The following is a 24,644-nucleotide window of genomic DNA, read 5'->3' as shown; positions in this document are numbered from 1 at the left end:
GGGCTAGCATCCCAGGGTGTGAGCTGGCCTCCAGCATCTTCATCATGGGCTAGCATCCCAGGGTGTGAGCTGGCCTTCAGCATCTTCCTTCTCTTTACAGGATCACAGTACCCAATCTTCCGCTGTGTGCACAGAAACACACATGAGGAGGTTCCCGAGAGCTACTGTGACTCCAGCATGAAGCCAACCCCGGAGGAGGAACCCTGCAACCTCTTCCCCTGCCCAGCCTTGTAAGAGCCCTCTCTGGCTAGGTCACCTTTCCTCGGGTCACTTCAGGTTGATGGGCATAAAATCTCAGTAGCAGATACAGTTGAGTTTTTAACCCGTGTCAGGAACTGTGTCCAGGATCCAGACCATTTAGTGTGCCTGCCCGTGTTTCTGGAAGAACTGGGGAGTTGGTGGTCTGTAGCAGGCATCAGGCTTAGCCAGGAATCCCATCAGGAAAACAAGGGAGGCCATAGGAATGAGAACCCAGTGAGGCAGCTCCTAAGTGAGCTGCGTATACAGACAGATGGGACCAGATCTGCCCGGAAGAGTCAGGAAGCGTGCTGGGAGAAGTTGGCGACAGGCTATTGAGTGATAAATAGACTGTCTTAGATGGATTGGGACAGGTCCCAAAAGGTCAAAGCTTGATCCTTGGAGTAAAGAAAAATATAATTTTTATCCAGATATGTGCTAAACACTTGATTGTATCTCATTCAGTAACTGTCAAGATTAGGGCACGGAAGCTAGCTGTGGCGGCGCACGCCTTTAATCCCAGCACTTGGGAGGCAGAGGCAGGTGGATCTCTGTGAGTTCAAGGCCAGCCTGATCTGCAGAGCTAGTTTCGGGACAGCTAAGGCTACACAGAGAAACCCTGTCAAAAGGAGGAGGAGGAGGAGGAGGAGGAGGAGGGGAAAGAGATGAGGACATGGAAATAGTGGACATCAGAGAATGCCTAGGTGACATCTTTTAGCTCCCAGGAGGGTTAGTTAGTTAGGAGGGAAATTAAGCCAATCTGGGGGTCATTGGGAGAGTCTGCTTTGCTCACCAATAGAAATCGTCTGTACCCTTTCACTCTATAACTGTGTACAGAATCTGGGCAATCTAGTCGCAGTAATAGCGTGTCCTACAGGCTCCCCTACAGTCACATGCCCTTTGGGCCCTGCTCTGGGGAGTGGTCCCGGTGATTTTTGCTCTGTATTCCTGTTAACCAATCTTCTCCCCTCTCTCCTCTCCCCCGATCCCGTGAGCCAGCTGGGACATCGGGGAGTGGTCTGAGTGCAGCAAAACCTGCGGCCTGGGCATGCAACACCGCCAGGTTCTGTGCCGCCAGGTGTATGCCAACCGCAGCCTGACAGTGCAGCCCTACCGCTGCCAGCACCTGGAGAAGCCTGAGACCACCAGCACCTGCCAGCTCAAGATCTGCAGCGAGTGGCAGATTCGGACCGACTGGACCTCGGTATGGGACCTCCCTTCCTCCGATACCCACTGCCACTCTCTGGCCTCCCCCGCTAGGACCCCTGATGGGTAGGGTGGGGAGTGTTTGCCGGAAAGCCTGATTGCCGATGATTTCCTGCCGACGGCTCAGCAGAGTTCAGGCTGGTGTACGTGGCCTATATCCAGTCTCGCGAGTGAGCCTACGTGAGCCTTGCACTTCCCCGGCCCTGTGCCTCCCATGTATGAAGAGAAGGCTGATAACCACTAATAGAGCCAGCACCTTATAGTGTTGTGCATCCCTCCTGGCGATGGAAAGGCTGGGCCCTGAGCAGGCCAGTAAACAAGATGCCACCCAAAAGGTTCTCAGAGGAAGTTTTCCCATGATCATTACCTCCCCGGGGAATTACAGGCTTTGCAGGGGACACAACAACGGGGTCCTGAGGGTCAGGTGACAAAGAATGAGGACACGACACCAAAGCCTGCTGTGTTTTAGTGCTCGGTGCCCTGTGGCGTGGGGCAGCGGACCCGCGACGTGAAGTGCGTGAGCAACATCGGGGATGTGGTGGATGACGAGGAGTGCAACATGAAGCTCCGACCGAATGACATCGAGAACTGTGATGTGGGGCCCTGTGCCAAGAGCTGGTTCCTTACAGAATGGAGTGACAGGGTGAGTGTGCCCCCTACAGGGATCAGCTGTGTCACAGGAACTCCCGGAGCCACTCAGAGGCACGCTGGTTGCTCAGAATCCCAAAGTTGATTCCTCCCCCAGGGAGGTGTCTATAACGTCTAACTTGTCCTCATAGGATTGCATCGACGAAGCTAGCCCTGGAAAACCCAAGAGTTTGTTGGGCTTTCTAACAGAGCATGGGCAAGGGATTTCCTGCAGGAGGGCAGGAGATGCCAGCACAGCAGCATTGGAGTGCTGCATGGCAGCTTCCCCATAGCTGCATAGATGGACCCCATAGCTGCATAGATGGACCACATGTCTGCATAGATGGACCCCATAGATGCATAGATGGACCCCATAGCTGCATAGATGGACCCCATAGCTGCATAACCCCTTTGGTTACTATCTTAATCATGGTTTTATTGCTGTGAAGAGATACCATGACCACAACAACTCACTGTGTAGACCAGGCTTGCCTCAAATTCAGAGAGATCTCCTGCCTCTACCTCCCAAGTCTTGGGATTAAAATTTTGTCCCACTACGACCAGCTAGCAAGCACCAGTACCTGCTGAGCCATCTCTCCAGTGCCCTGGAGTTTTTTATTCTTTACAAGAGATTTTTAAGCACCTTGAGTTGCACAGTCGTGAACTTCAGAACACAAGGCAAGGACAAAAATGTCTCCAGTTACTGTAACAAAGGCTTCTTTTTAACCCAAGGAGCTGATTCATTGTCTCAGATTTCTCACAGTGATAGGAACAGAACTGAAGTCATAAAGACAATGTATGACCCTGGGGATGATGCGGCAGGACACTCCCTCTGCCATTAGGTTCTCTAGCTTCAGCCTGTGATTAAACTAACAAACTCTTAGCTAGAACAGTGTTTCTCAGCCTTCCTAATACTGTGACCCCTTAATACACTTCCTCATGTTGTGGTAGCCCCCAAACATAATGTTATTTTTCTTGCTATTTCATAATTGTAATTTTGCTACTGTTATGAATCATAATATAAATATCTGTGTTTTCCATTGGTCTTAGACAACCCCTGTGAAAGGGTCATTCAACCCAAAGGGATCTCAACCCACAGGTTGAGAAATGCTGAACTAGAGAGAGATTTTAATTCGATATTAATATATTTTGTGGCAAAGGGAACTTCATAGGAAAGAAGTAAGACTGCAAAAAGGAGCTTGTCTGGAGGGTCTGTGTCCACTCTAACAAGGAGGAAATATACGAAGAAGTTACTAGATGAGAGAAAGGGGGTTGGCCATGGAGGGATGGTGAGGACGGGAGAGTGACAAAGGCATGAGAAGTGACCGGAGAGAAAGGCTGTTTAACCAATCAGCTGACAGTCAACTCCCCACCTCTGCTGGCAGGAATTCTCTCTTCTCTCCAGAAAGCCTGGCATTAGAGGGATGGATCCCTGGAGTTCATTGGTCAGCCAGTGTAACTAAACTGGTGCACTTCGGGTTCAGTGAGCCACCCTGACCCAAAAAATAAAGTGGAAAGCAATTGAGGAAGACACCCACCATGAACTTCCGGTCCCCGTCTACACACACAGACATACAGACCCCCCAGAACCATGTTCAAGACGGGCACGCTAGTACGCACCTGTAATCTCTGCTGAGCTAGGAGACAGAGACAGAGGAATCCCCAGAGCCTTGCAGGCAGCCAGCCTGGACTACCCAGAGTGAACGCAAGATACCCTGCCTCAAAGTAGAATGTGAGGACCAACATGCAAGCACCATGGTACACAGACACACAAGCACACAGACACACACAATGTATACATACTTATGCATTGTATATACACACTAAATTGTTAAACAGTTTTAGAAACAAAGGAAGGAATGGGGTAGGGAAACCATGTGACTTAGGAGGCTGCAGCACATGTGTTAAAGGGGCAAGCAAGGATGATTGACAGAGGAAAGGGCATCTGAGCCCAGCCCTCAAGGATTCTGGTGTTTCCTGGTGAAGGGAAGGGCATCCAGGAAGAAGGAGCCATGTGCAAGGGCTCTCATGTGACCAGGGAACTGCTGCCACGCTGACTCTGTCCAGAATAGGGCATCGGCTAAAATACTGGAACCTAAGTCCAGAAGAATGGTTTGGTTGCGACTACTTAAAATTGATAAATATTTTCTGGAATTTTCCCATATAACCCAAACAAACTGCATTTGACCATGAGTAACTGAAACTGTAGAAGGCAGGAGTAATAGATAAGGCAGAGATGTCCTGTTGTGGAAGTGTGTCTTGTGTGAGAGAGGTTGACAGCTGTCTCTCGAATCTGAGGGACAGCAAGTCCTTGGCATCATCTGGAAGTATCCGCAGAACCCGCAGGGGCTCCACTCATACGCCCTCCTTCTGTCTCACAGTGCTCAGCCGAGTGTGGGGCTGGCGTGAGGACTCGCACAGTGGTGTGCATGACCAACCACGTCAGCAGCCTGCCTCTGGAAGGCTGTGGGAACAACAGGCCGGCAGAGACTACACCGTGTGACAACGGGCCCTGCGCAGGCAAGGTGGAGTGGTTCTCCGGCAGCTGGAGTCAGGTGAGTGGCCAGAGCTGGGTACATCTTTGTAACCCCAAAGTCAGGGCAGCCACAGATTTGGGTCCATCTGTCTGCCCCTGACAAGAGACAACATAGCAGAGGTATTAGAAACAGCTTTAAATCTGACTGTGCTAATTGCTGCTGCCGTGACCCGGAAAAGCTGCTGTGTTCTTGGTGCCTTGTTCAGCCAACAGGTACACCTACTGCGTGCTCACCTAAGCACCTTGTTCAGCCTACAGGTACACCCACTATGTGCTCGCCTAAGCGCCTTGTTCAGCTAACAAGATCCACTGTGCACCTACTGTGTGCTCACTTAAGCACTTGAGCTACATCTGTGAGTAGTCCAGTGCCCGCCATACAGTAGGTGCAGCCGGTGGCACCACTGCCGCAGGTGGCTGTCGCTGCCACATCGCTACCGTGACTGAAGCTGGTTTGTCAGTACTTGACGATGTCAAAAGCTTCCCTTTAAAAATCTGGAGACTGGGCCCCCGAGAGATAGCTGGGCAGGGAAAGCTCCTGTTGCACCGGCATGAGGACCTGTGCTCAGACCCCTCAGAAGCATGTGAAAGCCGGACACGGTAGCACTCACCTGCAATCCCAATACTTCTCTGTTGAGCTAGGAGACGGAGACAGAGGAACCCCCAGAGCCTTGCAGGCAGCCAGCCTGGACTACACAGAGCAAACAAGATACCCTGCCTCAAATGTGAGGACCAACATGCAAGCTTGGTGTGACCTCCACATATGCACCATGGTCCATGTTTGCATGCACACATACACATACATCATACACACTGAGGTTTGTTTTTTTTTTGAGCTGGAAGTGTACATTATAAAGAGCAAATAATAAAGAAACTAAACCAACTTACAGATTGATGAGCTAATTTTCTCTCCCTATTCCAACACTGACCATGAACCCCTGAGGAGTATAGAGAGCCGCCCCTCTGACTGCCCTGTCACAGCCCATACACCATCCTCTCCTGGCACCACCCTAGATTTGAGTTCTTAGCCCACTTAGCACCTGGCTCCCGGGGCTGGCTGATTCTCCAAGGCCTTTTTGGTTGGAGGTCATGATTTACACATTATCCAGACTCTAGCTCTATAGAGAATTTTTTTTTAAGTAGCTTTAAAAACAGACCTTGGTCAAATTGGCTGCCTTTCCCTGTAACTGATAACAGGCCCCTTGGAGAGCAAGTTGGCAGCAAAGGGCAGGAGGCAGAAGGTGCCCGTTTGTCTTTCCTCAGTCAGGGGTCAGTGTTAAAGAACTAGGCATCAGCTGGGTGTGGTGGCACTCTGAGGCAGAGGCAGGCCGATCTCTGTGGGTTCAAGGAAGCCCGGTTGACATATAGTGAGTTCCTGGAGAACCAGGACTACATATTGTCTTATAATAAAGTTTTAAAAAAGCGATTATCCAAAGGAAAATAAAACACTTCTTCAACAGGAATTCACATGACATTAGGATGTTATCATTTGTCATTACCCAGGAAAATATCACATAACCATAGTAACAACAGGGATGATGAGACCCACCTGTAACCGTAACAACAGTCAAGCAAGGATGGTGAGACCCACCTGTAATCACAACACTTAAGAGTCTAAGGCAGATGTGTGTGTGTGTGTGTACATATATATATATATATATATATATATATATATATATATATATACACTTTATAATGAATTGTTTTTGTGGAGCCAACATGGGAAAATGTTTTCTTTGATTTCCTTTAATGTTTTGATTGATAAAATCTGTAAAGTTCAAAAGATTCAGAGAAAATGGGTTGAAGTATTTCCAGTGCTAATTTCGTGAGCGTCCCTGTCAGATGCCTGTGTAACTGAACTCAGCTCCCTTCTCGTGGGATTCCTGATTTGGTGAGGTTTTCACCTCCCTGAGTCTGTTTCCTTATCTTAAGACACAGAGGACAATGGCACTCTCCTTGGGCTGTCAGGAGGGAGCCTACTTTTCCTGTAGCTGTAATAAACACTCTGACCAAAACCAACCTGGGGAGGAGAGGGCTCCTTTCATCCATGCTTCTGGGTCACAGGCCACCATTGAAGGAAGTGGGGCTTGGGCTCAAGCAGTAACTGAAGTAGAAACCTCAGAGGCCGGCTCCTTACTGGCTCCCTCAGACGCAGTCAACTACCTTCTTAGTCCAGGGCCACCTGCCTAGAGATAGCACCACCCACAGTGAGCTGGGCCCTCCTGCATCAACTAAACTCAAGAAAACGCCCACGGGCCAATCTGATGGAGCTGTGCCAGGTTGACAGTCAAGGTTGGCTGTCAGAGAGAGCTTAGGAGTCAGGTCACACAAGGCGTCGCCCATGGCTGGCAGTGGGGAAGCACTTGGTCAAAATTAGATCTCTTCTCTCTGTGCGTATTGCTTTTACCTGGCAGACATGCCATGCCTTTGTCCCTAACCGTGTGCCAAGAAGCCATGCTTATGGCCCGCATTCGCCCAGCAGACATGGGACAGTAAACTGGATTGGAGCGGGTCTGCCAGCGTGTGTGACCTAAGGTTGTTTCTAAGTCCAGATCCCAACTGCTCACCAGCTACAGCACTGCCCCCTGGGAAGGCACGCAGCAGTGTAGTGGAAGACAGTGGGTGCTCCAGAGGGTGCCATGAGTGGTGGGACCACTGTCACCCCTGCAGACACCACCATCACCGCCCCCCAGGTCACCGTCACCCACAGGCAAAAACGGATCCATCCTTGGGCTGTCACTCCGTGTCCTTGAGAACCCACTGGGGCCTGGGGCCTCGGTCCTGGCCCATCTTCTCTGGCTCTTGCTGCTGCTGTGGTCCCAGAGACAGGGCTGCAGTGCGGGTCAGGTCTCAGTTGTACCGAGACGTTGCCCCAGCACGGACACAGACCAATGTCAGTGTCTCCTCCTCATCTCTCTCCGTTTTATCTTTTTAGACAAGTTCTCTCTCTAATCCTACAGCTCACTAGTTGTCTAACCTGGCTGAGCAGCAAGACTCCAGGATTCTCCGTGTCTCTGCCCCCCAGCACGCACTAAAGCATTAAAAGTCACACCCGGCCTTTCCGTGGGTGCTGGGATCTGAACGTGTGTCTTCTCACTTGGGCAGCAAACATTTTACCCACTGAACCGTCCCTCTGGCCCCTATATTCCTCATCAGCAATGGACTTGACCAGGGCTGCGCCAACTTCTCTTCTTGTATCTTCTGTCTTGCTCTTTTTCATGTGCCTCGGTGGAAGGATTGAGGACGTCCCTCCAGGAGCGTGGTTTTCTCCCCCTTTGCATGATATGACGTCCGTCTGTCTCTGCTTCTTCTCCAGTGTTCCGTTGAGTGTGGCAGTGGGACACAGCAGAGGGAGGTGATCTGTGTTAGGAAGAATGCAGACATCTTTGAAGCGCTAGACCCTTATGAGTGTTCATTCCTGGAGAAGCCTCCGAGCCAGCAGGCCTGCCACCTCAAGCCTTGTGGAGCTAAATGGTTTAGCACAGAATGGAGCATGGTAAGTCACTGTCATCCAGAGATGATTCCAGGCAGGGTCATGGGCCCAACCCATGACCCTGTGGCATCTACTCTAGGAAGTCACAATGAGGGGACCCTGTTCAGTCGGGGATCCCCGAAGCTTGCAGATTTGGATTTCTACAGAGATGTGTTCATAATGCATGTGATTCTTGAGCTTTGGGGTGTATCTGGCAGTCTTGCTAGAAAAGACCAGTTCTGGACCCCTCCTGGCTAAGAAATATGTGTGTTTAACAAGCAGGATGTAGTTTGGGCTGCAGTTTGACAAACATTGCTGCAGAAAATGGTGGTTGAAGGCACTCTAAGAGAGTGTTAAATGTACTACACTGTAAGCTAGCCCAGCAGCAAGGCCTGCAACCGGGTGGGGACAGGAGGATCCCTGGGACTCACAGTCAGCCATGCTAGCTGAACAATGAGCTTCTGACTCAGTAGAGATCCTGCCTCAAAAGTAAAGTGGAGAGCTAAGCACAGTGGTGGCGCACGCCTTTGATCCCAGCACTTGGAAGGCAGAGGTGGGCAGAGTTCAAAGACAGCCTGGTCTATATAGTGAGTTCCAGGCCAGCCAAGGCTACACAGTGAGACCCTGTCTTGAAGAAAATTTGTTGTAATTTTTAAAAGTTAAAAATAAGCAAGCATAAAAAAATAAGCAAGCATAAGACAATGGAAGGGGGACATGAGAGTTTAGATTTAGAATCATAAAAATATCAGTTAACTTCCAAGTATGACTGAGATGTGGATCCTGCGATTTTTATTATTGTTATATTTAAATTTTCGCTTATTTTAATCTCATGTATATGAGTGTTTTGCCTCCATGTATGTCTGTGCACCACCTGTATGTAGCACCCACAGCAGAGGCCATCAGATCTCCTAGGACCGGAGTTACCAGTGTTTGTGAGCTGCCATGTGGGTGCTGGGAATTGAACCCAGGTCCTCTGGAAGGGCAGCCAGTGCTCTTAACCTCTGAGCTGTCTCTCCAGCCTCCTGTTTTGTTTAGTTTTTTTTTTAAATAATGCTTTTTATTTCTCATCTGAAAATGTCCTACACTTACACACTGATTCGTATCTATTCTATCCATTTTCTACTTCCCTCCAATGTGATCCTTTTTTGTTTTGTTTTGTTTTTTGTTTTATGAGACAGGGTTTCTCTGTAGCTTTGGAGCCTGTCCTGGCACTCACTCTGTAGACCAGACTGGCCTCAAACTCATAGAGATCCGCCTGCCTCTGCCTCCCAAGTGCTGGAATAAAGGCATGTGCCACCACTGCCCAGCCGAAAATCTGTTTTTAAAATAGATAAAATTCATCAAAATTTTTAAAATTTAGAATCACTAAATAGATTTGAAAATAATAAGATGCATCTAAGGGACGTGTTCCAGGCTCCTTTTTCGGAGCCATAAATTAGAATATTATTGACGTTGTGACAGGAGTCCAGAATTCCCTCAGAACACCTCCAGGAGTGGGAGGGAGACAGACAGGACAAGGAGTCCGACCTGCTGGGTACTGGAACTGGTCAGCAGGCTTGCAGGGGTGTATTTTAGTGCTCAATTTCCCTTTTTGGAGATGTTTGCATTTCCCCCTGATATTCCACTCTGGCGTGACGATTCAACAGCCTGCTGAGAAACTGATATTGTCCCTCTTTTTGCCACACAGTGCTCCAAGAGCTGTCAGGGCGGATTCCGGGTCCGGGAAGTGCGGTGTCTGTCGGATGACATGACCCCCAGTAGCCTCTGCGACCCCCAGTTGAAACCAGAAGAGAGAGAATCCTGTAACCCTCAGGACTGTGTCCCTGAAGTTGGTGAGTTTGGGGTTCCCATCTGGGAGAAAAGAGAAAGAGGCCCCCTCTAGCTCTATCAAGTTATTCAGTGTAAAAATGGCTTGGCCAGTTCTTTCTGTGACCTTGCGCACAGCCATGGCGGAGGTCCTGGGGTACTTGGAATATTAATAATTTCACACTACAACCTACTGGGATTTCCTTGGAGTTTTATAATGCAAGCTCTTGGCCTTGACATTTTAGCAGCTTTATCTTTTGCAGAGTCATTTTGAGACACATCAGAGGTCATCAAAGTTTTGTTTATATACTCCATTTTGTTAATCTTATAATTTCCTTTTCTCCCCCATTATTGGGTTTTATATTGGAAGTGATATACACCTGCCCCCTTGGAAAGATACCATAGCTAAATCTAGAAGACCAAACCAGAGTGGTTTTTGAAGAAAAATCACAGCTGGGACTCAGTGTCAGAAAGCTTGCCTGCCACGCATAAAGCCCTGGGCTCGATCCCAGCACCACAGAAACCAGGTGTGGTGGCAAGTGCCTGTGGTCCAGCCCTCCAGGGTAGAGGCAGGGGAATCAGAAGATCAGGGTCATCTCCTGCTACCAAGTTCAAGGCACACATAAAACCCTGTTTCAGAAACAAAACCCCTCTCACATCTTGTCAGTGAGAGACCTTTGACATGCATGTTCTGACTGAGATATGGGCTACATACATGTCCTGGCTGAGACACGAGCTACACACACGGACTGGCTATGGCAGCCACGCCTTGCCTTGAAACCTAACAGTCCATTCCAAGGATATGGCCGTATTCACCGTCTTTAATTACCCATGTGTGTGTTCCTGAGACAACTTTCCTTTTTGATGTTGTATTTTGTAAAAAGCAATGCAAGGAACATTGATGATCCGAATTCAAATCACTTCAAGTATGTGGTGTTGCCAAGGCAAACAGATAAATAGCTTGGGTACATGACCCAGCCATGGATGTATCCAGATTTCTTCTGAGCCCTCCTGCCTGCAGTCCTCTCTACTGATCATAACTCACTTTCCTAAGATGAGCTTCAAGTGTTTTCCCACATCTCGCCTTCCATTTTTCTGTATTTACTTTTGAAGGCGAATTTAATTAATCCAGGCCAGTGGGTACAAGAAGATACAATTTTAATATATAAACACACTCACACACCCGGAGTTCAGCGATCCACCATAAACCGGAAACAGGAAGGGCTCCAGTCCGCACGTCCCAATTAATTAGTAAAAACATTCGCTGGAGGCTGTCCCGCCCCAAAAGGCGGGGTCTCTCTACATCTCCCCCTTTTGTCTAAATAAGACAGAACTAAACTAACTACAACTATAAACAATAATAACAAATAATAAATATAACAAATAATATGGAGAACAAAAGTTTTGTCAGACACTCTATCACAAGAAGTCTAAATAATGTAGAGAGTAATTATAATTATATAATCTTCAACTCCGTCAAAGATCTGAGAAGGGAATAAATGTTACTTAACAAATGAGAAATATCCAAAATGTGTCAAAAATGACAGAGACAACTGACTACCTGGGCAATCACCCAAATTCTCGTTCGCAATGTTGAGTCAACCAACTTTGGCTAAGGCCTAACGTAACTGACATGCCATTATCAAATGCAAGAAACTTTCTTAGAATTATCCTACCCTGTCTTGGCAAGATAAGACAATCCTATTTCATATCACTTTTAAGGCAGAGACTCTCTGGCCTGTGCCTGGCTGTGTAGGCTAGGCTGGCCATCCAGCAGACTTCCGAGATCCACATGTCTCATCCTCCCGACATCAGGATTACAGGCATGCACTACATGCCCAGTTCTTCCATGTGGGGCCTGGGTATTAAACCCAGGTCCTCAGGCTTGCACAGTAACCACCAGCTCCCCAGCACTCAAGTGATGGTAATCAAAATCCATACAGGATTTTTTTTTAATTAGATATATCGAATATGGGTTGGATATATCAAATTATTTATAAGGTTGTCAAATTGTTTATATCGAATAACAGCAAAGGATAGCCAGGGCGATTTTGAGGATGAATGGTGTTGGGAGACTTACCCTGCCACAAGTCAAGGCATGTTGGCACAGGGAGAGGAGAATAAGCTAAAAGTATAAAATAGAAAGTCCCCAGATGAACCAAAGACGCTTGCTATGTGATAGGGTCAGCATATGAGTCTGGGAAAAGGATGCTCCATTTAACAAATGGTAATGAAACAGTTCGTGTGTTCTCATGTATATGGAGAAACAGTCAAAGTGAATCCCTGCCTCTCAACACACACAGACACACACACACACACACAAACACTACCATCACCATCACCGGTTCCTAGTGAGCTAGATAAACAAATGTAATCAAAACAATTAAACTTTAAAAAAAAGACTTTGAAGAAAGACAAATTTCTTTTGGAGTAGGGAAAAATTTCTTAAGCAAAAACCCCAGAGCACAAACCACAAGGGAAATACTAGAATTCCAATAACGTTAAAATGTCAAGTGTCTGCTTATCACATGACCTCGTAAGGAAAGCACCAGGAAGAGCGATGAGCCAGAGAAGATACTTGCAACACAGGAACCGATAAAGATGTGGACCCACTGCATAGAGAGACCTTTCTGAGTCCAAGAGCAAAAAGAGAGCTCCCCCAGCAAAGGGACCCTGAGTGGCAACACTGCTGCAGTGTGCGCCACCTCATCCCGGGATTCTAGACAGAAGAAAATACAGGACGGGGCCGGGACAGTTCTGCTGATCTGGGGGTGCAATTCTGCATGTAGGGTGCTTGCCTTGCATGCACAGCATCCTGGGATTGATCTCCAGTACAGCATAAACCAGCTGTGGTGGCACACACCTGGGATCATCCCCAGACATTGGAGCCGGAGGCAGGAGGATCAGGAGGTCACTGTTACCCTCCAGTACTAGGGCCAGCTGAGACTGCATGAGACCCCATCTTCTTCTCATCCCCCTGTCAAAAAAAAAAATGGAATTCTGCTGTTCTGCCAAGAGAACTACAAATAGCTTCACATAGTTTGGAAGGCAGCCATCACATCTAGTAAGACTGTATGTGTCTTAAAACCCGGAAAGAAGACTTTCAAAAATGCTTAAACCATCATTATTTATAACTGGAAAAAATGGAAACAATGTCTACCAATGGATAAAAAATATTTACATGGATACATCCTCCCCAGTAATAAAAAGGAACGCACAAATTCACTGTCAAACAAGTGGCCAGGAACTATGTGTAAAGTCTACAGTTTCTAGAGGCCACACAGTAGCTAAGGACACCGTCCCGCACAGCTCAAGTATGAGGAAAGGTTCGGAGGCTGGGGATGTGGCTCCGTGGGGGAAGTGCCTGCTGCACAAGCATGAGGACCAGAGTTCAGATCCCCAGCACCTACATGAGTGCTGGGTGCAGTGGCACGTGCCTGTCACCCCAGCTCTGGGGAAGTAGAGATGGAAGGCTCCCTGGGACTTGCTGGCCAGCCTGTCTAGCCAGTCGGTGAGGTCCTGGCTCAATGACCAGAACACTAGGTGAAGGAGGAAGAACTGGTGAGACCATACCCATGAATAGCCAAGGAACTGCACATGGGTGTTCTTGGTGGCTGGGGAAGGAGTCTCTCTCTTAGGTGCTGTAGCTACTGTAAATTGGCTGTGCTCTGGCAAATAACCCCACACCGATGCCCATGCAAGCAGCACCATTATTTTAACAAGACATAAAAATGGGCCAATTTCAGGTACTCTCCACGACCATTTTCTACTTTCTCCTTACAATTTATGGGGAAAACCCTCAAAACCAGCGTCCACCATCCCGGTGCCACTATTCATCATGATTGCTACTTTATTATTATTTGTTTGAGACAGCATCTCAGTCTGCTGCCCTAGCTGGCCTCGAACTCCTGGTCCTCCTGCTTCAGCCTCCCACGTGCCGGGATTAGAGACATGCCCACTGTCTTTGGATATTCTTGAACACATATTTCATCTCTCTTTCTCTCTCTGAAGGGAAGCAAAAATCATCAGATATCTTCTTCAGTTGCTCTTCAACTTATTTTTCAAATATCTTTTTTCTTTATTTTTTGACAAGCTCATATACATGTGCATTATGTGGGGGTCATTTTCACCCCCCCTCATCACTCCCTCTCACCCCCTTCCCACTTCTGCTGAGCCCTGGACGTCCCTGACATCCTACTCTGGTCTCCGCATGTGCTCACTCAGACACATAGGACCAGAGGAAGCTCTGTGTCCCCCACCCTTTCTCTTCTCTTCCCACTGGTCCTGGCTGCCTCCTGGGCTCAGGAGTCTCTTCTGTTCTCTTCCACCATAGATGAGAACTGCAAGGACAAGTACTACAATTGCAATGTGGTGGTCCAGGCGCGCCTCTGTGTCTACAACTACTACAAGACCGCCTGCTGTGCCTCCTGCACCCGCGTGGCCAACAGGCACACAGGCTTCCTGGGAAGTCGATAACACTCCTGCTCCCCCGCGGCTGCAAGCAGTGCACCTGGCCGGCTGGTGCTCTGCCAGGGACCCCCAACTCACCTTCATAAAGTGTACCACCTGGTACCCAGGATGCTAGAACGCCCTTTGAGCATCACTCTGTCCTGATGACGCCCTTCCTTGGGAACTGGCACCTGCTAATGGGGCCTACTGAAAACCAAGCAGTCACGTGCATGCAGCTCTCATCCCAACTTCAGGCTTGCTGTCGTCCAGGTCAGCCACTGGACCACCGACCCGGCACAGCCTCCTTCCTGGTGCTACTGGCCTGTCCAGAATTAGCACCCCTTTAGAAAGTCAAGAGAGGAGAGCACCCCATCCTATGACACCAACAAACCTTACTGAGACCTGTGCGTCCCTGTTACCTCAGCCAGCCGCGCCTGTCACCATTCTTAAGGACAATAGACTGTTTCCCACCTCAGGACAGAGGTATCCCACAGCAGAGTGCTCTCTTGTTTAGCAGGTACATACATTCTCAGACCTTAGCTCACTGGAGGCCATGGTGTCCCAGAACGGGAAGCAGGGGTTGAATAAGTGCTCTTACTTGACAAGCAAGGAACCGAGGCTCAACTCAGATAACTGAGCTGGCCATTTTGTGCCAGGGCTGGGTGCCTACCTCAGATGCCTGAGCATAACCTCACCCCACAGCGCCTCCAGTGGCCAGCCTGGGGCTTGTCCACTGGCCTTTAGTCTGAAGAATGACCGGGGCTTCCTATTGGACCAGGGGGTCAAGTTGTATTTTATGAACGGAGCCCAAGCTTCTGAAACCCTTCCTCTGTCCCCAAGTGCTGCTTCACTGAGTATTTAGTCCTTTGAAGATGTCTGCACCCCTGTTCCCCTTCCCTAAGTCGCAGCTCCTGCTGACAGGACTCTGTGGTGTTTGCTAAGTTCTGTCCTCAACAGAACTTTCCCACAAGACAAAAAAGCCACAGGGAGAGCAAGAATGTGGCCAGGGATTTTCTGGGGAACTCTGGAGCTGGAACAAATTCCCAAATCCCACAAGCTTTAGTTCCGCCATCTCTCCTGGGTTCTCTGTGGCGTACCCCCTGCTGGAAAGCCAAGCCAACAGTCCCAGGAAATCTCCACGTTGCAATAGGAGGAGTCTTATTTGGGCCTTATGGGTTGATAAAAGGGTTTCTTGCTGGTAGTCTCACATCCCTCCCTACTGTTCCTCTCCTCTCTCCCTCCCGTTCCCCTGTGACTCATGACTCTTACTTCCCACAAGACTTGACCATCAAGATCAGTTTTAATGATGCGGGTCTTGGAGAAGGAACTCTGAAGTCCTTCCCATCTTCACTGACACACTTTAGCCGACTGTAATTCCAGAGGTCCCAGGCCTGAAGGGACTCGGTGCATATTGAAAGGTGAACCATCTCTGGAGGTTGGGAGAGACAATTAAGAGGAATATTCTTTTCTTAAAACTTGTAAAATTACAGAAATTGTCTTATTTTGGGTCCTGGGCATGTTTCTTTTAAAGCAGGCATGTAGTGTATCACAGGGTCCCTCCATGAGCTCATTACCTGCCCCAGCCAGCGTGGCAATCGTTCCCAGCCATGGGGCTAATGTCGCCTGTCTGGTCTGACACACTCTGTCAGGATCACTGACTTTGGCTTTCTGTGAGTATCTCCAGCATCTCTCTCTGCTTGGGAAGCTGGGCACCACATCCATCAGCAGCTCCACCTCTCCTCGTGTTCCTATGGCATGTAGACACACAGTCTGGCAGAGACTATGCCAACCATGCTAAATACCAGGAGAAGCCGTTGCACACGCAGTTTCTGTCCAGTTTCCTCCCTGTCTCTCTCACTGCATGCTTTCGCCTGTCCCAGGAACCTTTCCTTCATGCAGCCATTGTCAGACCTTGCTGGACAAGCCAGTCATCTGAAGAATTCACTGGAAGGTGTTCATGTGCATGCCAGAGGGTAAGGCCTGCAAGATCTGTTGGTTAAAGCAAAGCCTGGCATTAGCTCCCTGGAAGGAAAATGTACTAGCAACCGAAGCCACCCAGCGTCAGGCTAACAGGGAATAAAGGCCTTCTCTGTGGAGAGTGGACCTCTTGGTCCTTCCAGCTCGCAAATTCTCAGGGCTGGGCTGGGTTGACGATGGCTTTGTCTATCCTGTGTCTCAGGCATCACCTCAGAGTTCTTCTACGAAGGACAGTGATCCTCCTGTAGAGTGGGGGTGATCAGAGCAAAGGGGGCAGGCCCTGGTCTTCAGGCAAAGAAAAGAAACATCTCTCCTGAGTTCAGTGGAATTCCCCAGAAAAATGAGCTGTCCTTGGGAGGCCAGTCCCCTTTATAAGGTTATGGATTTCTAGAATGGGGTCGGTAAACCTCTTTGTTGTAGAAGGCCAATCTTGCAAATATGTCCTGGTTTCTTTCACAGTCTTCATGACTTTCTCCCTTCCATAGTGTGTGCAGCAGGGCCCTGGGGATCCCCAGTGATCACCAGGGAGGGGACACCAGTGCCTGCAGATGATCCTTTATCTGCCATCCCCTTCTTGGACCACTCCACATCCCCTTCGTTGACTGTGACATGGAATTGAAACATATTACAATACTGATTTCCCCCCCACCCCCACCCCATGTGCCAGAGGCCACATCCCTAGCTCTGAGTGAAAAACTAGATAAATTAAAGCTTCTGTGTAGTCTTTCTCAACAAAAATCAGCATTAAAGCTTCTGTGTAGTCTTTCTCAACAAAAATCAGCAAAGCCCCAAATTAAAAGTCTGTGCTGATTGTCTTCCACTCACTGGAAGAACCTTCCTTGCAGCCCCTGTGTAATCTATTTCGGTTCACCTTCCAGGGCCTGCAGGAAATATGCTATCCGACCACTAGAGGGAGCAGTTCTCTGCTCGTAAACCATGCTCACCCTATTAAGAAGCCAGAGGATCTCTCAGCATCTCTCAGTGGCTCAGGGAGGGAGTTCTCATAACTGCGCCAGCTGCTCCTTTGCATTACTTCTTCTCAGCCCAGGATCTCTGTGTTGTATCTTCCCATCTGTTTGTTCTCTAAGCGCTTACACCCAGCACTCTCTCGGTAAAGGTAGATTTCTAGAGGGCTCACTCAACTAGTGTGGTGTGGAGAACTCTAGATCCTGCTAACACCTGTCCAAGTCTCCTCATCTTAGTAATAGCTGTCTTGGAGTTGGCATATTAGTTTTCCCGTGTGAGGAACAAAATGAAAGACTACCTTGCAACAGGGTGATGACCTGCCAGCCCTGCAGGGGGAGACCAGTGTCTGATCCTTGACAGATGAACATTGCGTGTGTAGCCTGGATGTCTTAGCAGAAGACTGGCCAATGCCCTGGCCGTGGAGAGCCAAGAGCCAGAGCAAGAAGAGTCTAAAAGATTTATAAAGGAAATTTTAAAAAATAAGAAGTAAAGAGAAAGCCCAGACCTCAACAGTTCCCTGGAAAATGGCTAAAGTCCTACCTTTGGATTAAAAGAATAACTGTTCAGTCGAAAAATGACAGAAAGGGAAGAATTTCAGCTAAGATCAATTGAGTCAGGAACGCAGGGAGGAAGCGGTAAGATATAACTGACCCCGGGACGAGCAAGTTAGCGCAATTGACGAAGTGCTGAGCCCAGGTCTCAGAGCCCACATGCAAAAAGCCAGATGTGATGTACTCACTTGTAATCCCAGCATGGGAGAGGCAGAGACAGGTGGATCCCTGGGGCTCAGCAGCTGGCCATCCCAACCTACTGGGCAAGCTCCAGGCCAGTGAGAGACCGTGTCTCAAAAAACATTGTGGATGACACCTGAAGCCCAAGAGTCAATGTCCTCTCACCTCCACATGCATACACATCCGTGTATCTGTATATGCCATGCCACTAGCCACCAAGGCCACAGAGGAAACATAGATGGGAGTCATGGTCCATGTGTCTGTGAAGACTATGCTCATATGTAACGTTCAGTGTGGTTTTCAATCCTGATAAAGAGGACAGACTCTTAGAGACAGTGTGGTGGACTTCTGAGGTGTGGCATCGCAGAAGAGACACCACGAGAACCCTCAGTGGAACAAAATAGCAAACTTCTGCAAGCTGATGTAGATCTATGGAGGCAGGGCTGCTGGGGACAGTCACCTCTTAGGGGTGGCAGCTGAGACAGGACAGGTGTGTCAGGATGTGGGAAGGGATCAGATATCTTTCTCAGAAACTCGCTACTCAAGGTCATCTCCAAGTCCAGAGTTTGGTGGCTCTCCAAGTGGCGCAGCTCTGAGTGGTGCATCTGCTTAGTGACAGCAAGTGACAGCTGCTACCACCTTGTCACCATCTGAAACCCATCCGTGCCTCTTCCTGTGAACAGCATGTGACCTCATATGGCAGCCACTGGCAACCTAGTCAGAGTCATCTCCACGTCTGCTTCACAAAGGGGCACAGGGACATGGGGGCCAGCTGACTGCCTGCCTGGGGTCATATGCCTCCATGGAGGCCGCTTTGATTAGTCTGGGCCACTCACCGCCAGTCTCTTTTGTAAGAACACCTTTCCTTGCTGACAAAGAGTAACCCTCAACCCTAAACCATCCTTTATGTCTGAATCCTTGTTCCGGTGGGATGCCCATCACGTTGTAGGAAGTAACCCCAAGAATGTGGAAGCTCCCCACCTCCTGAGAGGATGTGTCCCTGGCCTGAGTGAGAGACAAATCCATTCTGTCACACCCACTAACTCTCCTCTTCCTGCTCCCCAGCCCCCCAACATCCACCCGACAGAAGGATATACTTTGCTATAACTTATTATTATGTTCTCTGTAAATACAAGATGTTTATAGGAAAAGTGTATTCTGAACTATATCTGCAGAGTGGCTCGTGACACCAAAATAGTTCTGTTTATTTAGAATATGTTCATTGTTAAAGGGACCCAATAGGTATTTATTTACATACGCCATCTATATTTTCATAAAATCATTTGATCATACTAACCCAGCCTCCTGGTATATGGCTGCACCACGGTGTCTTATTCTAAGTCAATCCTGATAGTCATGTAGTACAGTGATTGGCCAAACTTTTGGAAGTTTAAGATCAATTATAACTGACCCTGCTTTTGACATATTCAGGGGTTCCTCCGCCAGTATTGTGCCTAAGATTGCCACCTTTCTGTCTTAAATATTCTTTTTTTTTTTTTCATATAATCTGCCCTTTCCTCATACCCAAACACTCGGAGAAGGGCAGGCAGCTTGTGTTTCTCTTTCCTTCTCAGTGTGGCCTGCTGTTAGCTTCACCGGCCTCATGCCTCAGGTCAGAGCTGTGGACGACCTGGGCTGAAGGGGCTGTGAGAGGCTTGGGGACTTGTGGTAGCCTCTCAGCTCTGATGACAACCCCAGGGTCCCTGTTGGGGGCTCCTGGGGCCAGGGCCTCAAGGCTGACCTGTGGACTGCAGAGCCGGGAGCGAGAAGCCCACTGGGGAACTGAGGACAACACCAGTCTGTGTCTCCTTTACAGTGTTAAATTATTATGGAAGGAGGAGACGAGCAGAAGGTGAATTATATGAGCAAATATGGGCTGTTTTCAGCACTATTTTGTGTACAACTAATTTATTTTTATTGTAAAAAATACAATAAACTGGGTAAATAGTTAAACGTCTTTGTGTTCTTGTTTCAGTCACTGTTCCATTGCTGTGAAGAGACACCGTGACCCAGGCTACTCTTAGAAAGGAAAACATTGAGTTGGGGACTTGCTTGTTGTTTTAGAGGCTTAGTGCAGTATCATCATGGTGGCAGGCGTGGCACTGGAACAGTAGCTGAGAGTTTTACCTCCTGATCTGAAGGAAGAGGGGAAGTGAGAGGGGACAGGGAGAGAGGGAAAAAAATAGAGAGAGACTTACTGGGCCTGGCTTGGGCTTTTGAAATCTCAAAGCCCGCCCCCAGTGACACACTTCCTCCGACAAGGCCACACTTCCTGATCCTTCTCAGATAGTGCCAGTCCTTGCTGACTAAGCATTCGAATGCATGCATCTATGGGGCCGTTCTCATTCACACCACCACACTGCTTTGTTCACACCTGCACACCTGTGTGCAATTTTCCCAGAGAGATGAATCAGCTGCTGCTGCCCTCGGGTAAAACACTGAGACACCAGAGCAATACCACTCAAGTCTAACTTGGTGATCCAGCGAGATTACTATAGAGCATGGGCAACCTATGAGTGGTTACGCCACTGGAGAAAACGGCTCTGATCACCAGCAATGGCTGTCTATCCCCAGCCGGGGGAACTTGGTGAGCATTTCCTGCTCCAGGACAGATGCTAATGGGAACAATCTTGCGTAGAGCTCCCATGGATAATCAACACTTCCTTGACTCCAACCAAAAGAAGAATGAGCCCTGTTGGGGGCCTTGGTAGATTAGATTTTTTTCTGTTGCTGTGGCAATGCTATGACCAAGGCTAGCCAAGAGCAGATTTGGGGTGTACGGTTCCAGAGGGCTGAGAGACCATCATGACAAGGCAGCAAGCCACAGGCATGGTGGCAGGAGAAGGAAGCTGAGGGACCACAGCTTTAACTGCAAGAAGGAAGCAGAGAAAATAAACTGGAAATAGTGAGGGACTTTAAATTCTTAAAGCCTGCCTCCAATGACGTATTTCCTCCCGCGGGGCCACACCTTCAAAAGAGCACCAAGCACTGAGAACAAAGTGTTTACATGGGAATGGGGCATTCTCATCCCAGCTGCCACCATTGGGGTCTCAGACCTTTGCCTTGGGCACCATTCGGGAGAAAGCCAATCTGAGAACCCAATCCGCAAGCCTCGCATAAAGGAGCCTCTGACTCCAGGTTTCTACAGGACATTTCCTTGGCAGTGAGAGTAGAGAGGGAATAGAGGAAATAGGTGTGGACCATCTATCTGCCAGGACTGTGGACTTTCCATAATCTCCCCCAAAGTGGTTACACTCCAGAGAAGCTGTGAGTGGAACCCCAACTCCCCTTGAGCTGACTCCACCTCGCTCTCTACTTGACAAAATTATTCCGATCATCTTGATTCCTGATGAAACACACCATGAAAATTGGCAACCGTCCTTGGCGACAGCCGTTAGGAAGTACCCCGAGCTCCGTCCTGACTCTACCCCACTGCCACCTCATCGGTACCCCTTGGAAACTGATTTGTCTAAGCTGCTACCTCCTTCCCCTTATATTCATCTTTGCCTACTGGAAACTTCCCTTACACTTAATTCTCTTCCAAATTCACTTAATGTAAAATCCTCATGATGCTCACGTCAGGTACACAGCTAAGTGGTAACTTCAGCCTTCCTTGTGTGGCACAGCCTTTACACACAAACTTCATTTACTCATCAGTCAGGACTGAAGAGTCAGGACTCCACCAGACAACAGGCAGAACGCTGACACCACTCTTTTTCCTGATGCTAAGGCTCAAACCTGGGCTGTGGGCACAGCCTTGTGTGGTACGTGCTCTACACTGAGCTGTATGTCCAGACCGGAACATACCCGCCATCTTCCCCTCACTGCAAACCCAGTTCTGCAGATCCAAAGCTGCAGGATCTCCGTGCCACAGCCCTGGGCAGTCGGGGCTCTGTGCATGACCACTGTTCCCTCAAACAGCACAAACCTCTAGACAGGAGCATCAGAGCTTCCACCCATCCCTTGGGGCCACACACAACCACACACACCTGGCCTCTACAGAGAACAGCCTGTCTCGTGGGCTCTGCATTTTCTTACAGCTGAGATGTGAGGTCACACAGGTGGATTTCACGTTGGCTGTTTGTGGTACTGGGGCATCCACACCTGCTGGGCAGACTCTCTATATCGAGTCGCTCCCCAACCCTGCACCCCAGCCTCGTACTGCCTCTCTGCAGGTCTCCTCCCTGCCCCGGGATTAACGCATTCTCTTCCTGTTATCAACTTCCCTTTAGCACTCAGAAGCTCCCTGATGTCTGGACACATCTTACTCTATTTTACAGTTGGGAGAGTCAGGTTCATCCAGGTCAGGATTCGTGGTCACACAGGCTATGCCTGCCGAGACATCAAATCTAGGTCTGTCCAGCTTCAAAGCCTGTACTCCACCTGACTACCTGTTCCGGAATAATCACACAAATCTCCCTGTGGGCCTGAACTGAGGCCAGAACCCACTTCCTGCTGGTGTTACTGCTGGTAGTAGAAGCCTTGCACAGACTGCCCACTCTGGAAAGGTAAGAACCTAGGACAATGGGTGGCATCCTGCTATGACACCCACCACCATCTGCTTCCAGGGAAGAAGCTTCGGTGAGCCACCTCTACCTGCAAGTCCCATGTCATAGGTAGAGCCCAAAGTTGGTTTTCTACATCTGAGCATGGTGATATAGGCTTCAAGTCTGAACGTTTAGGAGGTGGAGGTAACACAGTTATGAGTTTAAGGTCATCCTTCAAGGTCATCCTCTGATACACAGGGAGTTGAAGGCTGAAAACTATTTTTAAAAAAAAGTTTCTAAGACCAAGGTCACTCCTGTTTAGTGTCGATTGCCTTGACAGGTTACCTCGTCTAGGGTTAGTAACCGTCTGGCAGTTCAGTTATTCCAGGGTCCTGGAGAGGCACTATCTGGAAGATAAATGGGCTAGGAGAGAAGAAGAAGGCCATGCTACATTTGTCAGAGCCTCCGTTTATTAGAGATGGGGACAGCTTTATATATGGTAAGGAGTTGGGGGATGGGCACAGGGGTCTGAGCTCTTGCCACGTGGTTCACGTTGGTCACGTTGCCAGGAGGTTACCTTTGGTCAGGTCACTGTAGGCCGGGAAGTCACGAGTTGCCACACCTAGTTCCCTAGATAGTTTGGAATGTGGGGTGGGTTCCGCTAACAGATAGCTCTCCAGATAGCTCTCCATCAGCCAATTTGGGTGTGGGGTAGGCTCTGTCAATAGAACTATTCCTAACACAATTATGGGTGTGGGGTTCTCTGTAGACTCCCCAGGGTGATGGTTCCTGCAATGATTTTAGGAGGAAATTGGCTCCCAACAGTTTAGAGGCTATCTAGGGCTGGAGGGGACAGGTACAGTGGGGTACAAGGAATTAAATTTGTTTGAACTGAATGTCAACATTCTTATTCTCTCACCCAGACCACAGGGCTCCTGGCTGCCTCCTCCTGCATCTGAGTCCAGATGCGCTTATCACCCACAGTTGGCCAACACCCCCATTTGCTTTAGCTGCTGAGCTGCTATTCAGCCCAACACCATCATTCATGTTAGAACCAAAGCAGGAGCACAACGTGTGGGCACGGGCTGAGTTATTATATGCAGGCCCGGAAACCACTTGTTTCAGACGGTTGCTTCCAACCCCCAAGATGCAGCAGCAATGGAGTCTCTGCACGGAGCTGTTAGCAGTGTTGCTGGTTCACTTCCGTTGTGAAGCTGTGTCTCTGTTTGGCTAGCCATTTCCTCTGAGTTCGGTACATGAAAGGTCATCCTTCTACTCAGTCTCAAACGTTAGATTATTCCGCCAAGTTCAGAGATGGTTTCACTGGCCTCTGACGGCTGCACGTACGTGGCTGGAATAACAAGCAGCTTGAAAATTCAAAGGGCCCAACCTCAGTCCCTTCAGGAAGGGCTTGGCTGCAGCAAGGGCCTGGGACACAAGCAAGGCAGCCAGTCATCACTAGAGCTCTCCAGGGACCCTGCTAGCCTCCTCCATGGGGTCCCCACAGCTTGCTCCAGCCTGGATATGGAAACATGTAAGATCTCACCACTCTTTGTTGTTGCTGTTTTAATGTGGGCAATCAATAATGTGAACTTGTTTCTTAAAAAAACACCTCCATGCCGGGCGGTGGTGGCGCACGCCTTTAATCCCAGCACTCGGGAGGCAGAAGCAGGTGGATCTCTGTGAGTTCAAGGGCAGCCTGGTCTACAAAGCAAGTTCCAGGACAGTCATGGTTGTCTCAAAAAACAAAACAAAAACCTATCAGGACAGACAACCCTGTCTCAAAAACAAGCGAACAAGAATAACAAAATATCCACTGTGCCCCACATAGTTGGGTTTGTTGTGTTTTTATTATTGTTCAATTCTTCAAACCAGGTCACTTAGTCTGGCTGTGACCACACCATGGGAAAGCAGGAGGCAGTTGTGTCCAGAATGTTCCCTGGCCCCTGGCTCAGCAGCTCCCCTCTTGCAGGACATTTCCCCCCAAGTGCTCTGAATCTGCAGCTTCCCCTCTGCACCTGTTCCAGGCCTCGGGCTTCCCAACTCACTCATCCTCCCCAGAGGTCAGCCCGTCAGCCTTCTCCCTCCATCCTGTGCTGTTTCTAACTCCAGTCAATCGCAGTCAGAAGGTGGTTCAGGCAGGCTGTGAATGC

The 24,644-nt window shown here is 48.9% G+C and overlaps 1 protein-coding gene across 2 annotated transcripts in view; it reads left to right on the top strand.

The window, feature by feature from the left end:
• Thsd4 (thrombospondin type 1 domain containing 4) overlaps positions 1-15,835 on the top strand; it is a 571,613-nt gene extending 555,778 nt beyond the window's left edge. For both annotated transcript variants that reach the window (XM_026789951.1, XM_005368485.3), the window contains 7 exons: positions 101-230; positions 1,237-1,441; positions 1,913-2,086; positions 4,452-4,625; positions 7,920-8,099; positions 9,763-9,907; positions 14,215-15,835. In XM_026789951.1, the coding sequence (XP_026645752.1) occupies positions 101-230; positions 1,237-1,441; positions 1,913-2,086; positions 4,452-4,625; positions 7,920-8,099; positions 9,763-9,907; positions 14,215-14,357 (1,151 nt within the window). In that variant the 3' untranslated portion in view covers positions 14,358-15,835. The remainder of the gene's footprint in view (positions 1-100; positions 231-1,236; positions 1,442-1,912; positions 2,087-4,451; positions 4,626-7,919; positions 8,100-9,762; positions 9,908-14,214) is intronic.
• Positions 15,836-24,644: the final 8,809 nt, after the last annotated feature.

Source organism: Microtus ochrogaster, unplaced genomic scaffold (assembly GCF_000317375.1).
Source record: "Microtus ochrogaster isolate Prairie Vole_2 unplaced genomic scaffold, MicOch1.0 UNK33, whole genome shotgun sequence".
Taxonomy (NCBI): Eukaryota; Metazoa; Chordata; class Mammalia; order Rodentia; family Cricetidae; genus Microtus; species Microtus ochrogaster.
The sequence above is the reverse complement of the archived record's forward strand: the minus strand, read 5'-3'. Positions and strand labels throughout refer to the sequence as shown.